The 19,178-nt window shown below is 32.9% G+C and overlaps 2 protein-coding genes across 2 annotated transcripts; one reads left to right on the plus strand and one right to left on the minus strand.

Annotated features, from left to right (window-relative positions):
• Positions 1-6,353: 6,353 nt before the first annotated feature.
• On the plus strand, positions 6,354-8,013 carry LOC107873409 (protein SAR DEFICIENT 4). The gene has a single exon (XM_016720254.2). It carries the CDS (start codon positions 6,849-6,851, stop codon positions 7,842-7,844), a length of 996 nt encoding a protein of 331 aa, XP_016575740.1. The 5' UTR covers positions 6,354-6,848; the 3' UTR covers positions 7,845-8,013.
• A 262-nt stretch (positions 8,014-8,275) lies between these two features.
• Positions 8,276-14,633, minus strand: LOC107873408 (uncharacterized protein At3g49140). The gene is made up of 10 exons (XM_016720253.2): positions 14,290-14,633; positions 13,733-13,961; positions 12,542-12,644; positions 12,360-12,427; positions 11,442-11,606; positions 11,237-11,359; positions 10,667-11,008; positions 9,804-9,956; positions 9,043-9,138; positions 8,276-8,619 (listed from the first exon to the last, which is right to left on the minus strand). The coding sequence occupies exons 1-10, from the start codon at positions 14,394-14,396 to the stop codon at positions 8,515-8,517; spliced, it is 1,491 nt and encodes a 496-aa protein (XP_016575739.1). The 5' UTR covers positions 14,397-14,633; the 3' UTR covers positions 8,276-8,514.
• Between the last annotated feature and the right edge of the window lie 4,545 nt (positions 14,634-19,178).

The raw sequence follows: 19,178 nt of genomic DNA on the forward strand, positions 1-19,178 counted from the left end.
ATTTTTGATAATCCTTATAGGCATATAGTTGATATTAAGGTAACGATTTGCACTTATAAAAGCTGGTAGTTGAGAGGCACACCATGTCAACATGTTGTATTGGCATGTCAGCAAAAAGGAATAAAAGCTGAAGTTTATGTGGAAAATTGATATAAGAAAGATACATTCTCAAAGTTTATAACTACTTTCTTCAGCCAATACCTAATATGTACATATGACCTAACACATGTGGTGTAGTGATTGATCCTCCTAAATCTAGACCAATGCCTAGCAGACCAGTAGTGTAGAAAAAAAGGGAAGGATGAGCCTAAAAAGTAGTATGAAAAGTTATTCAGGAAAGGACTAAAATTTACTTGCCCTAAGTGATATCAAGTTGGCCATAATAGAACAGTTTGTAAAACTCAAGTAATGCACTCTTCTCATTTAAATTAATAATTAAACACTGATAGTTACCTCACACATTTAATATGCTTTATTAGTAGGCTGGGATGGGATAACCTGAAATCTCTATCCAGACAACAAGCTCTAGAGACCATCAACCTATAAGAAATCACCAAGATTTATCCAACCAACAATGTTTAGCTAGCAAGACAATTCTATATGTGTTGATAGTTCAGCTGTTATAAAAGTCCAGCCAACTGAAAGAGGTAGAGGTAGAGGCAGTGACAGAGGCAGGGGTGGTAGAGATAAGAGCACTGAAAAAAGTATAGAAAGATAAAAAGAAGTTGCATCTGGTTAGCAACTTGAAAAAAAGAATCACTGGAGCATTAACATCAATAGTCTGACAAAAGAGGTTCCATAATATAGAATTTGATATTTACACTGATCAAATAAGTGGAACTAAAACTTTAAATGTAAATATGATTTAACAACTTTATGTAATTCTTAATTCTTATTTTACAAAGCTCATTTTACTTCTTTATATGCAGCCTAAAACTAGAAAGAATAGTTGTCATTCTATGTGTTTACAAAGATGCAGCTCAAACAAATTGATATTGATTATTAGTCTGGAGCAAAAAGAATGTTGTTATAGTTACACAATTGCAAAGTATGAGTCAATCAAGGAGAAACCAACTTGAAAGTTCTAGTGCACCAGGAGGCATATGAGCTTGTCGAATCAAATTGTATTTTAAGCACTACTTTTAATTTAAGCAGCAAAAATATTAGTTGTGTGACTGTTTTATTATTTTATTCGGGTATTTAAAGTTTTTAAATTATTTTTGACGGTCTGTTTTAATTTTTTTTTGGTTGAATCCTTGTGTATGTTTAGAGCTCATTTGAGCAGTTGAATGGTAGTTTATTTTGTGTGAAAAGTATTAATTAATTACACTTGTTCTCTTGTGCTTTAAATCACTTTTATAGACGTAAGACACTTCATATTATACGAATTCTTTTACAATAATCTTTTTAAATCATTAGTTACTATTGTTTGAATCGTTTAAATGAATCATCTATACACTAAAAAACAGAGCAGATTAATGCACATTACATAAATTCTCTTCATTCATTATTGATTCCTTCGTACACAATTTAAGCCACAAAATATATCAATTACAATAGAAAAGTCAAATTAAAATAATTTCATACAAGTAACCTGACCCAAAACCAACGAAAATTTAAGAACATTTCTTGCAGAAATTTCATCTAGCTAAAATCACAATTGCAGCAATGCATATCACTATTAATTTTCTTGATTAATTTCTCTCATTTGAATCAAATGATTTGACTTTTTTCAACAAATTTCACATCACTCTCTTTGTTTGAGAAGGAATTTCGTCATTGTACCAATTGAAGTAATTGCATTCACCTCTTACCTACAAAATTAAAGAAAAAATTAAACTAAAAAATTAAGTTGTGGTCATTTGATGGAAATGTAAGATGAATATCTTTAAAGTTTTGCAACAAAAGAATTTGAGTTGTGTCCATGAGGTCTTAATTTAAGCTTTGACCTTGCATAGACATACCCCTTTTGCAATTAAAGAAGACGAAGACAATGAGAAAGAAGAATTCAACATTTCTATTAAAAATGACAAAGACAAACAGAGAGAGAAGAAATTAAGAAGAGAATGAGAAATTACGTGAATAAGGAGAAAAATTAGATGACCTCCAATAAAAAAATGACGAATATGAAGAAAAGACGAAGAAAGAGGAAAAAATTAGGGTAAGAAAGAAAGAAATTGAAGCTAAATAGAAAAAAAGAAAAGAATCTCGTTGGGTAGTCCCATATTATTTATATCCCTAACAATTTCACATGCTTCAAAAATGCGAGATCACGCAAAGTTCTAGGTCAGATGCTTATGTTTAATTGATACAGTTTGTGAATAACTAAAAGGTTCAATAGGAACATGGTCTAACTGAGGTGTCAGCACGAAAAAAATCAACAAGTTCAGGGGCCTGCCTATGTATTTTGCCAATGCAAAATTAAAAAAGGCAAGAAGAAAGTTGAGTTTTCGTCTCAAATTTTCTTGTATGACGTAAAGATAGTTTACCCATCTAAAATAAACTGAATTATTTTCCTCATCTTCTTCTTCAAATTTATCCAGCAAAATTTGATATTTCATCACTTCTTCTTGAATTTATTAAATTTTACTGAACTATTGACACTGGTGTATGATTTTTCTTGGCCAATCGCATCGGCAGGAGTCTTAGGAAAAACTCCTTAATCACTCTACCATCTCAATTGTGTTGCCTTTCACGTGTCTTCTTTTTATTTTTATTTCTTTCACTTCTTCGATGTCTTGGTGAGATATCCCCATCCCTAATCCATTTTATCAAAGCATATGTCTAACATATTATCCTCCTTATGCTCATCTAAACTATCCTCACCCAAATCAATATCTTTCTCTACCTCATTAAGAACATCCTTGCTCAAATCAACTGTAGTTGGGCTAAATCTTAACGCTACGAGCTTCGATTCATTCTTCTTTACAATCACACGTTTATGCCCAGACGTTACTGATTTGGCATTTCTAGGAACAAAAATATATTTTTCTTGTCTCAGTTTATGTGATACATAATATTTTGAGGGTCAAACAATTATTTTAATTATGATAATGTTTTTAAGCACATATGTTATTTTTATGTAATTTTTAAATATATAAATTTTGTTTCAAAAATCATAAAAATTTGTGATTCAATTTCTCACTTTCTAATCCAGTCTCCCCCTCCCTCCGTTTCTTCTTCTCCAGAAATTAAAAATAATGTATAACTTTTTGTATATTAAAATTTTTAATGGAATAAATAGATTATCATGTAAATAAATTGAGTACGGGATTATATTAAAATAATCCCACAAAATTTTAAAAATAATTTAGGAAGATATATAGAAATAATCCCACAAAACTTTTAAAAGATTTAAAGTACCATGATATAAACTTACAGTACATGAGCATAAAATAGCATAACTGAGAATAAAAAAGAAACAAAAAAGGTCATACATATACACCCGAACTATTGAAAATAGTATGTAAATATCCTCCATTATATTTTTGGGCTATTTCTATCCTTGTCGTCTGACTTTGGGTATGTATATACCTCCGAACCATTGAAAATAGTACGTATAAATTCTTTCATTAGACGACGCACGTCATGTGTCCTCATCCTAAATGAATTAATCATTTTTCTTTAGCAATTTCTTCCCTGACCTATTGGCAAAAATGTTAAGTGGCTGGAGTTGGAAGCGATTTTTGACCACGCCTATTTCTTGGCGAACCAAAACAAATGAGATCATAGAACATTTCCTTAAGAAGAGGACAGGCTGGACGAAAATTGCTTCCAACTTCAGCCATAGAATATTTCGCTGGTAGGCCAGGAGATAAATTACTAAGGGGAAATGGTTAGTTTCTTTACAATGAAGACACGTGACAGACGCCATCTAGCGAAAGTATATATATGTACCATTTTCAATGATTCAGGAATATATACGTACCCAAAGTTAGACGGTAAGGGTAAAAATAACCTAAAAGTATATATTTACATACCATTTTTAAAAGTTCAAGATAGTGTTTTTAAAGGCAGGGGCGTGAGATGAGGCGTTTTACCTGATATGAGGCGAGGCGTAAGCCCCACGACAATGGAGAGTAAGCCCCACAGATCGTTTAATTTTTAATTTTATAAATTAATATAATTAGAAATAATTTTTTTTGAAAGAGATAAATCACCAAAAAAGTAAACTATATCAAATTATTAAAAAAAAGTGAATATGTCTAAAACTGCTTCAACAAAAAAAAATCCAACCAAACCACATAATACAACTAAAATATAAAGTCAACTTTCATATGATAAACTATTATATGTCCTAAAAATACAAGTTTGTATTATAAAAATAGTATATAATTAATCAACCCTCACTTTGTCGTAACTCGATCAATATATTTACACACCTATATATAATATATTGTATTTTAAAGAGAGCAAAAAAGTAAATAACTTAAAAGGCCGTGACTAAGTGACTTGAAAATAACTAAAAGAAAAGAAAGGAACTAGGAAGAAGAAATTATACCAGTACCTTCTTAAGTAGCGATGTCGTCGACACCCACTGACAAATACGTTTGAAAGTGTGACTTTTAAATTTTCTTTTACTTTTGATTTGAGTATTTAAGTATTTACCAATTATATATTTTGGTACTAAGTTTAAATTGGAGATTTAATCAAAAAAATTATTTTACATTGTAAACTTTCTAGGCTTACGCCTATTGAACCTTATGCTTAGGCGAACGCCTCAAATTTCGAAGTGTTTGTCTTTTGATGCTTTCACCTTTTCACAACGCTTTGAGACATTTTTGGCTATATCTTTCCTTGAGACGAGCTTTGAAATGCCTTTTAAAACGTCAGTTCAGAGATATATATATGACTTTTTCCAAAAAGAAATAGGATGGTCAGTCAATTTAGAAGATGGGCCCACATATATTTTTAAAAAATCCAATAAATGAATAGGAAATAGGGAAAAAAAGGCGTGAAATATAAAAAGCAAGCAAGACCTACATGCAAACAAACTAGAGCGGAAGTATAATTTTTCAAGGGGTGTAGGGTATAATAAACAAAACATGGACTGAGTTAATTGTCTAATTGTGAAAAAAGTACATGCATAAGGAAAACAGATATAATAAGTTAAAACACTAAAATTAGAATATAGCTATAAACTATTCTTCAGTTGGCAAGCAAGCATGTTGATGAAGAGGAGTTTGCTTGATCACACTTATATATAGTAGTAAAGTAATGTAGAATATACATACACATAAAATAATATTTGCACTAAAAAAGAATAGATTTATATGCAACTGCAAATTCTACTTTCAAGTACATGTATAAGTTCTACCATAATTGAAAGAAATTATGATAATGAAAAAATCCAGACAAGAATTGAAGTATAATTAGCCTTCTATTGAAGCTAGCATTTTCTCTCAGGTGGAATACATACACAGGTCCCTGAACTTGTTGAGTTTTTCATGTTAACACCTCAATTAGGCCATGCTCATATTAAATTCCTGAACCTCTCACAAAACGTGCCGATTAAGCACTTTTTTAGAAGGCCATAACACATGAAATCTAGACACGAGTAATGTGGTAAATAAATCAATAAGATAAAAATAATTGACTTTGCTCACAAATAATCCAACAAAATAAAGTAAATAAAACCTTTAAGCCCAAAATAATAGTATATATTTAAAACCCCTAATCTTTATAGGTCTTCATCTTCCCCCCCAAAAAATCTAGGTTTTCTCTAAAGAAAAACCTCTATTACCTTCATCATATCTTCTCTCACTGCAAATTCTATTGGCATACTCATTGAATTAGATCCAATTCTTTGTTGATTTTTGACATTCAAAATTAGAAATAAAGAATAGAAACATGACTTGAAAATGAAATTTGTCATCAAATCTGACAGTGCTTCGAAATGTAGTGCATTTCTTGAAGATTGAGGAAGACAAAATAAATTTATCAAACCTTATAGGGTATTTATCAAGTCCGATATAAAACTTTTAGCATATTTTTTATTTGATCTTCGAGAACAAATGTTATTTAAGTTATAAAGTGGTGGGATTGAATTTCGGCGAGCCAATTTATGACGATAAAGATTGTGAGAAAGCAAGCGACCATTGTGGTGCGACCATGAATGTTGTGGTGGTGGCTTCGACCCATTGATCTTCTTCCATATATAATTTGACAGTAATGAAAAGAAGAATTAGCAGTGAAAAAAGAAAGAGAAAAAAACAAATACATTTTAGGGAGAAATTATATTCTCATTGGAGGTAGCGACGGTGGTGAAAGAAGTCGAAGATGATAACTGTAAATTAAACTTGAAGAAGATATAAAATTTAAAAAATTACAAATAAAAAAATTAAAGCGTATCCCACATGTTGTGTTAGGTAGCAAGTGTGCTTAATAGGCATATTTTATCTCACTTAATAGGAATACTTTATGAAAGTTTCAAGATTCAATAGAAATATAGCGTAATTACTTATTAGGATAGTCTTAGCACAGAAAAATTCAACAAGTTCAAAGCCTGCATATGAAAATTCCACCTTGATTTTAAATGGACTGTCGCATTTCATTAGCCGTGACGAATTAGAAAACTTAAATAGTCCAATCTTGAATTGGGGAGCCATTTGATTTGGGTCATTTTGTTACCGCGAAATTTCGCAAGTCCACTGCAAAGTCGAGATCCTACCTTTTCCCTTGTTAAAAAGTTAAAAGCAGTTGAATGAATTTGTCCGTTTGTATAGTATAAATAGTGGCCTCAAAAAAGCCATTTGTATAAACGCCCCACCATTTTCTCCTCTAAATCCATCCTACTACAAGTCCAACCAATCCCATTTTTTCGCCAACAAGAAAATCCCCAATCCACCATGACAACACCATCACCAGTGTTCATCTCCACCGCCACTCTCCACACCCTTTTGACCCACAAATCCCTCATCAACCACCTTCAATTTTCCCTCCCATCTTTCACTTCTACCATTGAATCCCCACTTCGCCATGCCCATCAAACAAGCCCCTCAACTTCTCTCCTCCTCATGCCTTCTTGGTCTTGTTCCCCTTCCCTTCCTTATATCGGTATCAAGCTTGTCACTTACCACCCCAACAACTCCACTCAAAATTTACCTGGAGTTCATGCTAGTTATGTTCTTTTCAATTCCATTACTGGACAAACTTTAGCCACTATGGATGCCACTGAACTCACTGTTTATCGAACTGCTTGCACATCGGCTTTAGCTTCAAAATTCTTATCACGACAAGATTCCGAGACCCTTTTGATGATTGGTGCTGGTACTTTAGCGCCGCATTTGATCAAGGCGCATTTGACAGTTAGGCCAAGTCTGAAGAAAGTGATTGTGTGGAATAGAACTGTTGATAAGGCGAAAAAGATGATTGAAAATTTGCAAAGTGAAGGTGGTTTTGAAGGGGTGTGTTTTGAGAGTAATGATTGTCTTGAGGAAGTTGTGGGGTTGGGAGATATAGTGAGTTGTGCTACGAATTCGGAGACACCATTGGTGAAGGGGGAGAAACTTAAAGAAGGGGCGCATTTGGATTTGGTTGGATCGTTTAAGCATTCGATGAGGGAGTGCGATGACAAAGCGTTGAAGAGGGGGAAAGTGTTTGTTGATAATGAGGCTGCTTTGGTTGAGGCAGGGGAACTGGTGGGTGCATTTGAGAGAGGGGTTATCTCAAGGGATGAGATTGCTGGGGACTTGTTGGAATTGATAAAGGGAGAAAAGAATGGGAGAACAAATGCTGAGGAGATTACTGTGTTTAAATCAGTAGGTTCTGCTGTTGTTGATCTTCTCACAGCTCAATTGGCATATGAGACTTACATAAAAAATCATCAAATTTTAGTTAATTAGTTCTGTTCTCATATAGAGTATGCTGTGGGGCTATACAAATAATGATAATAAGAGAAGATAAGAACTTTGTTTCTCTGTAGTGCTTGTTCTATGTCTCAATAAGACGGTGATGCAGTTTAATGTGGTGTATCAGTCAGTCTTGACATCTTTTGACAGTTTTTTACCTGGATACTGGGGTTCTTTCTTCTTTTTTTTTTTTTTTTTTTTTTTTTTTTTTTACTTTCGTTGAAGTTTATGATGTAAAAATGTTACCTTTACATGCAACCAAAATAGTACTGATCCAATTTTCGACATGGGAAAAAGCTGCATCTGTAAAAGTTGAAGTGATGTGGAGCATGTGTAGCACTAAGACTATCATTATTTAGGCAAAATGTTTATGGCCTACACTTGGCAAGCGTCCGGCAGAACACAGAAATTTTCTCCAACGAATATAATAACCAAAATTGCAATTAGAATTGAACCTAAGCACTACAAATTGAGTTTACAAATTACAACAATAGTAAGGGGAGAACTTAGATAGTTACCTCCACTGAAGAATAGCTCTAATGGGATGAATACAACTACAAATCCATAATACCACAAGTGGGCTAATGGTATGAATCAAAGAGTATATATTCTATATACAATTTTGAGCCAGAAGTACAACAAAATCTACATATTTTTTTTTTGTTTATGATTCAGCTTGGTGAGTTTCTTTCTTTTGATGTAACTTAGAGTGGACCCTTGGATACAGCATATCGTTTAATTGTCTTTCGGCACTGTACTCCGAGGTGGCCTGCAAATAGAACATTCTATTACTATTTCCACAGACCCCTTGAGCAAAACCAATGGAACTGAAAAATGAATCTGTGGTATGTTTTCATGGTGTTGAACCTTTTACTTGCCCAGATGGAAACAAAAGAGTTACTATCTTGGAACTAGGAAGTAATACAAAGTGATGCTCAAAAATCAGAAAAACTTTAGGGTTCAAAATAGCAAGTGTGAGAAATATGTAGAAGTATGTTGTACTTCTATTCATTTGATCTGGATAATAGACATTCCAGATACACATGTACACAAAGCCTGCATGTCAGATCTGTGCAAACGACATAGTAACTCACATTGACAGCAATTTGTTTGAATGCAGTGAATATGCTGGGACACTGGAAAATGAAGTTCGAATCTAGTAAACAAAACATAACTTCCATAAGTATCATACCTGCTTTTTAAAGGAAAACCGCAGTGTCTGAATTTGTGCTCCAGAGCAAACTCTCACGTCAAAACCAAGGCTGTCTACACTTATCAGAGCCACTTCCTACGAGGCAAAAAGAAAAAAAAAAAGGTGTATTACTCGGTGGGGCATCATACTAGACAGTGATGTGGTTCAAGTCTTACAGATCCATGTTAATGCATCAAACAGACCGCAAGAAGGGTAGGTTCTCGTATTCAAAAAATACCAATAAATAAATAAGCAACAAAACATCAGAAACAAGAAGTTAAATGATGTCTGCACACAAGTGTAACAGCATATTTTATTCACAACAATAGCATCGAGTAGGTGCTGGGAGCATACAAAAGCTAGTTTCCATTTCAGCAATGCAGGGAACTAACAAAATCCATCAGTTATGGTAGAATTCACAACAATAGCATCAAGTAGGCGCTGGGAGCATACAAAAGCTAGTTTCCATTACACCAATGCAGGGAACTAACAAAATCCATCAGTTATCTACCATACGGAAAAAAAGATGGCTCCAATATTTGGTAAGTACCTACTTACACAAGCTAATTCATCAGTAGTAGGAAATGAGGTTTAAAGGGGAGGAAGAGTTGCATCTTTTGCTTTCTACTATTTTATTTGGCTGTTGACTGATGAAAAATGCTAACACTTGATGGATTGTAAAGCATCAAATTTTGAAAAGAAGGGAAGACAACAAAAGCCAATCATCTAGAACATATCTAGGGAACTGTGACTGGTCATACCTCCACTTGAATTCCCTTGCATCTCCAACAGAGAGATCTGAGAGCCTGCGTGGTTTTGTCTCCAGCAGCTTTAAGCCGTGATATAATATTGGCAGCCGAATGTGCTATTGCATCAGGTCTAGCTTGACTAAAATCTTCTAACTCAACTAAGATCTGTGCACACCATTAGAAAACATAAAAGTGAATGCTATGAATTATGAGGGTCGATTCACGGGAATCTCACAATTGCACAAATTGTTGAGCTTTTCTAAACCATCATGAACATTCTAGTGTGAAGAATCGAAGATGCGAGCATGACATATAGCACACGTGTGAAATACAAAATAATGTGGATGACGATGACTAATGAGTCGCTGTATTCATGTATATTTGATCATTCGGCACTGACAAGAAAGCATCCCAGGTACTTGTCTACATGAGACAGCTTGGCAGCAAATCTCAGAGTGCATCGCCCTGTCATCAAAAGTCTATCACGACACAGAATACTTCCTGTTCTGCTTCTGGTGTTTAGTTTTCAAACTAACTTTCATCTTTCCATGTAACAACTGCAGACAAATGAGAAGAATACCGTTTTCTCAACTTGTTTGGAATAATAGTATGCTCTTTTCTAGTGATATTTTTCTTTTTCGACTTAACAAATAAGGTGTCACATACTTATAGTTGCTTCCCGTGCCACCCAATGTAACCCATTTGAGATTATCAAGTCCAAATTTCTCTATACTTAATGAAGATAAGTTTTGGGATGACACAAATTGTTCACATAAATAGCACCCAAAGGATGCAGATTCAGGCAAGGCAAGTATTATAATGCTGATCGAAAAATTCAAGGCTGAACCTTATAAATGATAAACCTACAAACTTACTTGCTGCCCATGTGAAGAAATTAACTGAATTTTAATCATCTCTAGCTTGTAAAATGAAGTTCCATTATCAAGGGTTTCATCCTTCTCCAATTCCTCTGGCCAACGTGGGCTATCTTGCGAAGATCCACTTTTATGTTTCACGCCATTAACATGAACACTACCGTTTTGCTTATGTTCTGCAACTTCTTCCATTAGGTGTATACCAGCATCATTTAATTTATGTTCAGATATCTGCTTTGGTATGGTAGTGTTCTCTTCAAGGAAAGCTGGTCTTAGAAGGCCCTGAATAACAAGACCTGCTGGAGGCTGATCCATAAAATCTATAGGATCACCTGTCACAACCTGAGCAGCAAATTCAGACCACAAAAATAAATGTTTTGACTATTATCTCCACGGCAGAAACAAAAAGTTATATGCCACATCTGGAAAACTAAATGTAACATGATGTTATATGCCACATCTGGAAAACTAAATGTAACATGATCTGCCGATTTTACTGAATAGGAAGTCAAATTGATAGTTCTCACTCTTATAACTTCAATGCACAAAATTTATCACAAGGACAATTACCTCACTAATTTGTTTGGCAAAGTGTATTGGATGAGAAGATTTCATCGTCTCTAATGTAGCCCAATCTTCCAAGTCAGGATGCCCACTCTGATCTTCTTCATCATCAAGAACAGAAACCCAATCCTGCGAACAAGTATATTTACTGACAATGATGGACAGAATAGCAGTTATATTTGAGAAGTAAACCATTTAAAATAAGTAATACCGCTTCATCATCGTCGCCGTCATCGTCAATGTCGTCATCATCATCAATATCAATATCAATATCAATATCCTCATCATCAAATTCATCTAGAAAATCAATTTCGGATTGACCTGATGACTCCATCTCACTCTGCATTTCTGATGTATCTAGGCCAATAATTACTTGCTGCATTTTATTGGAAATCAAGTAAGCCTTTGGGGGGGAAGGGGAGGGGGAGGAACAAAGTACTTTTCTTATACAGTATATCTATAGAAGTTGACATCCAAGTATTCCTTCTATTTAACTTTTCATTAGTGTATTTTCCGTACGAGATTAATGGAAAACAGAATTGTGTGGCTTGATGGTACGTTTTGCTATTTGAGTGTAACACCGCCTCGTCACATTTTCTCAAGTGTTTCTATTATATATCTCAGAAAGAAAGAGCTTTTGAAAGATAATTGAAGTGATAAAAGCAATGTTCCACTTTATGACCAATGCAACAGAAGAATCTTCCCCCCAGGAAGATGATCATAAAATTCATAATCAAGATACTACCATATTAAGAATATTTTTCTATCTTCTGATGGATAAACTTGTGAAGCATTATATTTTCTCCTATTAAACACCATGAGTTGTTCTGTCACGGTTCACATTTCCTGTATGTATCCAAAATGGGAGAGAACAACCGAGACATAATTAGGAAACTCTATAAAAGTTTGATCAGAATCATCAAAGAGGAAAATGCCTACGTGATCCGGAAACAATCATCCACTTATCCCCAAATAAAGTAGAATCATTTGAAAGGACCCAGTAGTGGCAGTATACTATGTACAAGTTAATTGCGAGAAAATAAAGAAAAGCAAAATAATACATCGTTTAAAAGGAAAAAAAAAGTAACGATGAAAACTATCAGAATTTCTTAGTTTAAATCTTCCATACCACAACGTTTTCTTCAGTTGTCGGATTTTTCAGAACATCTTCATCATTCTTTACTTGGAAGTAGACATCTGATAGGAAGGGAAAACACAAAAACCTTCAAGGATTGAATATGCCACTAAATCACTAAGAAGTGAATTATAGCCTGAGCAAAATATGCTAATAAAAAGAATTGTGCATCTTACTTCCAAGTTCATCAGTCGTGTAAGGCAAATCTGGCCAGAAAACGTTTGCATGCATTACATCACTGATTGCACTTGAAAACATGAGTGTTGCTTTGCTATTTACCTAGAAATCAAGTGATAAAAGCAATACATCAGCTACCATAGACAATCAGCCACAATGATCAGCGGCCTAGATTATATTTGCTCATGAGCTACAAAGAATATTGATGGTGGAGGGTCAGGATGTATAACAAAGTGACTGAGATCCTGTGGACAATGCCCTGTCATTTAGAGTTCGTAAGAGCCCATTTCAGACTATAAATGGATGCCTGACAGCTTCATTGACTAAAAGCATAAGACAAGAAAGCATATTGCATAGCTAGCAGTAAATTCTATTTGTCGAAGGGAATTATTTGCATAGGTTTATAATTAGAAGAAAGGAGGCTAACAACTGGATATAGAAGTTGAGTCTCTGTTAATCAAGTATCTGAAGGGTCCTGTTAGAAGTGGGTTAGAGACTCACATTGGTTGGAAAATGGACTGGTGCTTTGCTTATATGTATTTGGGCAATTCTTCCCTCATGAGTTAGCTTTTTGGGTTGAGTTCGACCCAAGTGTCATATCATGTATTACATGGTATCAGAGCTTGGTCCACCCCTATTTGGGCTCCCGGTCTACGCTCCAGTTGCGTGGGTGTGAAGGGCTGCTAAATTGGGTTAGAGTCTCGCATTGATTGGGTAATAGACTGGTGGTTTGCTTATATGGACTTGGGTAATCCTGTTCCTTGAGCTAGCTTTTAAGATCGAGTGAAGTCCCAGTAGTGACATATCTTTACCGTCACAAAATGAAGAATTAACATAAGATTTAACGGCTCTGGCCAAGCCTATGTCCTTGGGTGGAAGCAGACAAAGTTTTATATTATGAATGAGGCGAATTAACATAAGGATCTAACAAGGTTCGGCCAAGCCTACTGGGGCATAAAAGCAGGCTGAGTTTTCTATTGTGAATGAGAACAGTACAAAGATATCTAATTACAACCCCTTTTATAAATTCAAGTGTTCTGTAAACCTACAAGGAAGTCTATCAAAATTTGGATTCACAAAATTTCAAGACACAAACAAAAAGTTCATTATATCATCAAAAATAGGTAGCAACAATCAGAAGCCACATCAGCTGAAAGTACAACGTGTTTCTTTTGTAATAAGATTTTAACCTCAATAATTGTCCTTGTACATTCAGCTGGCTTGAGCTGAGCTTCCTCATTCTCCATTAGTTCCGGCTCCCCAATGTCCTCAGATGGATGATAGCTCGACTGCTTCGCATTATGTTTTACTGGCTCAGAACCCGAGCTAAAATTATCCTTTGCAGTTGCTTTAATTCCATTTATTCCCTTGCACGTTTTTCTTCCAGCAGAATTATCCACCAATCTTCCAAATTTATCTCTGCAACACAACTCTCAAATCAATATAAAAACCATTTAAAAGAAGTTGGGCCTGAAACAATATTAGTATCTCGGAAACAAAGATGCATCTAGTACTCTAGATAAATTATTCAGTATTCGACCAAGTGCATCATTCAGACCTCTTGTAACATGGTGCCAGCACATAATATTATACCAAATTTAGAGAATATATACATAAAATTTATAGTTTTGACGGAGAGACCACGGATTCACATGCCCCTACTTTAGTCTATACATTCGTACTATTGATAAGTGTGGTGCAAGGAAGTTCACCAAAAAAAAGTGGTGCAAGGAAGAAGTAGGAGTACCGAGGAGGGATGAAGAAGCTGGGGGAATGAGATAAGCGGCGGGAAGTGGTATCGAAATTCACGGCGGAGAATCGGACGGCGGCAGCGGTATGTTTAACTGTTAGCATTCTTAAATTTTCCGAACTGAAATGAATGCAGAGAAATGCTGTGGGAGTTAAATAAGTGTTCTTTTAGCTATCTCTATGTAATGATTGCGCCGTGTGGTTCTCTTTTATCTATCCAACAGAGTTTTTCTCTACTTTTCTTCTTCTTTTATTCGTTGTCCGGTAAAGATTCCCTGCTTGCTTCTGTACGTTCCTACAACTGTCCCCTCATCACTCGACTTTGTCAAGTCGTTAACCACTGCGGCTCGTTTGGTAGGATAAGCTGGATATTTTATATTTATTATATTACTCCGTAATTTATTTTATCGTTTATATGGGGTATAATTTATCAATTAGTATAAATAATGAAATAAAATAATTTTGATATTAGTCAATACCTCACATTTAGCATGATATTAAATTGATCTTAAATTTTATTTCAGAATTATTTTCTCATTCATCATACCAAATGACCCTTATATGTTTTATATAGATCTTTATTTGCCTTGATTTACTTGTATTATTCCCTTTGTTTCAATTTGTATTCTATTTTCTTTTTAGTCCCTTCAAAAAAAAGTCTCTTTCTTTTCTTTAGTAACTTTTTTATTTCAAATTTTCACGACATATTTTTGAGATTACATGATTAAAATATATTCTGATATAGTTCATATATCTTCAATTTAAGATCATAAGATTCAAAAGTTTTTTTACTTTTTAAAATTTGTACCAGATTTAAATATCATAATCAAATTAAAATGGAGAAACTATCACTTTTTAATTTAAAATATCCGAGTTACAGTACAAGTAAGATGTTATTACTACTATATATAAGGGAGGATCTCCGTTTTTGGTAAACCTCATAATTTTTTTATGCAATTAAATAGCTACACATATTTGCTTATTTTCCATATATGTTGTTACGTTTGTCCTCATTTATTCTTTTGTGATATTTTTATTTGAGACTTTGTAATTGAACTATACATAGTATTCTTTTTTTTTTTTTTTTATAAATCTCTTCTTATTCCCTATTAGATTATTTATTCTTTTTTACTTATTTCTTATATTAAAAATTAATTATTTTTCTTTCTTATTTATTTTAGTAAATCACAAAAGATTTACAACTTTTTTCACATTATTATTACAATTACTATTATTATTAATAATATAACTATTATTATTATTATTGTTATTGTTATTATTATTATCAAGTAATTAAGTAACGCATGAATAATTTAATTTTTAAAACATAATTAATAAGAATAATTTCATATATTTTATCCTTAATGTATTAAATTCTTAAGTTATTTGTTAAGTCAAAGAAACAAGTAAAAAAGAATTGAGAGGATATTCTTTTCTCTCTCTCTCTCTTTTTTTTAATCATTTTACTTGATCCATGTACTAAAATTAAAATTTACTTTTTGCTTATTATTTTAGCAAATAAAGAAAAATTTATTACTTTCTTTCAATATTACTCTTATCATTAAGTAACTATACAACATAATAATTGTCAATCATATACTTTCAAATCATAATTATCGAGATCAATAAATTAACTCCCATTAAACGTTTTTTTTTATTAATAGGAGTACTAAATAAACAAATGTAAAATAAAATGAAATGGATAGAATGCATATCTATTTCTTTACATTTTAGTAAAATCTGTGCAACTTTGAAGTTACTGTCTCTTTTTCAATCTGAGCATTTATTATTTTTAATAATACTTTCTCTTTTTGAGTATGTTTGGTACAATCGTTTTTTCAATAAAAACATTACTTTAATAATATTTTTTTAATAAAATTAGTGTATTTCTTACTTATTTTCTTATATTCGGTATGTCAGTAAAATATTGTTTAAAAATTATTTTTATATAATTTAGATAAGTATTATGAGAGATGGGGTATGGAGTGGCAGGGATGCGAGCAATAGTGGGTGAAGACAAGGTGTATTAAAGAGAGAAGAGCTCAATGAATGTGAAATATAGAATATAATTTTTCTACTTCCATGTGGTCATTTTTATAAGTCTAAAAAGACTTATTTTCTAGAGAAAATATTTTTTTCAACAATCTATCAAATATGATATTTTTAAACATGCTGAACACATCACTTATTTATTTTAAATTAAATTTTATGTCTATTCATATTTGGTAATTATCCTTCATGCTTCCTTTTTCTTAAATAAAGTCCTTTACAAGTTATCCAAATATATCGAAAATACTTAAATAATCATAGTAGTTTTCTAGATATGCATAATCAACGTATCACTAAATTAAATTAATTATGTAATATAAAATGTGATTTAAGTTATATTTTTTCTAAAATTAAATTTTATATTCTTTATCATGAGATTGAGCCCGGGCTTAGCATGTGCCTTATGCAACTAGTGTTAATTCTATAAATATGAATGTTAAATATGTATGTGCATTTATATGATTATATATATCATAGTAGATGATGTGTCATAACCCTAAATGTCTAGGATTGTGATGATATCTATCCCAGTCCAATCATATTAGGTGAATTAAACTCGACAATCATAATTAACTTAATAAGAGTAAAATAATAGATGATCAATACAAATAACTCGAAGGAAATCCCTACATCCAAAATAAAAGTAGAACATATACAAATATTTCAAGACTCAGTTGTAATAAGTGTAAGTGCTACATCTAAAAAAGTATCAAAAGCTTATTAAAAAAGCGACGGACAACATTTTTTTTTGAAAAGAAAATTAGAAAAGAGGCAGACATCGTCACATTTTTGATTTTTCTTTTTAAAATTTCAGAAAAATGATGGACAAAATCGCCCCATCCGTCACTTTTTTTAAATTTTTTTTGGCTGCACAAATCTGTATTTTCTGATTCCCACCTGCCAAATGATAATGAAATTCAATATATACAACCCTAAGCAACATGCATTACTGCTAAAAATACCATATAACACATCATACAATATGTTAGCAAAACACTTAAGCAATCCAAACGAACAACACTTAAACAATCAATCCAACAACATCCAAAATATTTAAACAATACAAAAAAAATTTCAAAAATTAAAATTGAGTTCAAGAATATCTAAAAAGTATCTCGAAGCATTAAGTCCAACAACACTAAGGAGTAGCCTCAACTAACTCCTTGCCACTCTTTGTATTTTCTTCGCTACTTGAATTAGGAGATGGAGAATGATGACGACAAAGATGAGCCATTGTAACGACCTTAATTTTGATGAAATATGTGAAATATATATTTTTGTATGATTTGACTATTTTATCCCTTCCCATAGTTATGTTGTGGTATTTCTAGGGTGTGGGGTGATTGACACTGTTCCTAATATATTTTGGTATCATTTATGTGATTTTATGATTTTTGGCGGCTTTGAGAGCCTTATAGTTGATTTCAGTCTATATCTTTTGATCCATACGATGAATGACAAAATATATTGCGCCAGAAGATCTGAAATGTCTATTTTAGGGTGGTAATATGGTTGATGTGATTTTATGACTTTTAAATCTCATTTTGATTCTCGGTTTAGAAAGTTGTGATTTTAGATTTCAGGGGTTAACTTTGTGAAAACGATATTTTTTTTGACAATCCGATATTGCCATTGAGTACAAAGCATAAAATTAAATAGTATAGCATAGTTCGTTTGCGTTCATAAAATTCTAAATGAATATCAAGGGGCCCGTGAAGACTTAAAAATTCACCAATTCCCCAGCTGGTGCACTAATTATCTGCTGCACCCATGATAGCGTGCCTTATGCAGTGGTTGTGATTAGGCAGAAGATAGAGTATCGCGATTGCGACACTTTTTCTGCAATCATGATATCTCTGTTAGGCAAGGTTCCGCGATCGCTATCCTGTTTTGTGATCGCGATAGCTGGGTATTTATATACCTATATTTTTACCATTTTTAAGATTTGAAGCATAAAATTTTATGGTTTTGAGAAAATTTCTCCATTTCTAAGCTTGGGTAAGCTCCATACACTCATTTCAACTAATTTCTTCCATCTTTAAAATTAATTTCTAGTTTTAAACATGAATTAAAGTACGAAATTTGGGAATTTTTGTTCGTAAGGCCTACAAATGGTATTCCTTCAATTTAAACACCAGTTTCACTCTCTTTCCACTTGAGTGAGTTTCTAATCCTATAATTATCTATTTTCCCCCAATTTCACCTTCAAAACAACTTCAATTCTAGATTTTAAATGGATTTCAAAGATTTTACCCGGTAAAGTTTAAAAATAATTTTTCTTCAATTTGAATCTCATTTCTAACTTATTTTAACTTGGATTTTCAGCTATAGACTCCTAAAAATATGAGGAACATATTTTTGAAATAAAGTTACGATTTTGCCCTTCTTTTTTAAAAATCTATTTTGGTGGTCTGTTTTGATCCCGAATTGAAAATATACAATATGAGTTTTGTTGGCTTTATTTTGATGATTAGATTCTATATTTTGATGTTTTAGTTGATTTTGGATCTTTTCATGAAGGGTAAGGCTTCGGGATTGCATTGTTGTGGATTAATTTTCGACCTTCGAGGTAGGTTAGGCTTAGCTCTTTCAGACTAGGCTGGGTAGTTAATTTGTATACAAAATCTTGTTAATGGTGTGGGAACTAATCATGAAAAATGACTATCTTATTATGTTGTGCTCGTGTGGGGGCCTATGTGTGATATTATGTGGTGGTTTTGGAACTTTATGTGCTATGGGTGACCGTGTGAGGTCCTATTTGATATTGATAACCTTGTATAGATGATGATAATTATACCTGGTTTGATGAAAAAGGGTGTTGTTCTACCAATTGTGTTT

Source organism: Capsicum annuum, chromosome 6, assembly GCF_002878395.1.
Source record: "Capsicum annuum cultivar UCD-10X-F1 chromosome 6, UCD10Xv1.1, whole genome shotgun sequence".
Lineage (NCBI taxonomy): Eukaryota > Viridiplantae > Streptophyta > Magnoliopsida > Solanales > Solanaceae > Capsicum > Capsicum annuum.

Bases quoted from the DNA above. Each gene is read 5' to 3' on its own strand.
- LOC107873409 (XM_016720254.2), top strand. From the start codon at position 6,849: ATGACAACACCATCACCAGTGTTCATCTCCACCGCCACTCTCCACACC.
- LOC107873408 (XM_016720253.2), bottom strand. From the start codon at position 14,396: ATGCTAACAGTTAAACATACCGCTGCCGCCGTCCGATTCTCCGCCGTG. The intron at 12,645-13,732 runs GTTAAAATCTTA...CTTGATTTCTAG, and splicing joins GTACAAGGACAATTATTGAG to GTAAATAGCAAAGCAACACT. The intron at 12,428-12,541 runs GTAAGATGCACA...CCTTCCTATCAG, and splicing joins CACGACTGATGAACTTGGAA to ATGTCTACTTCCAAGTAAAG.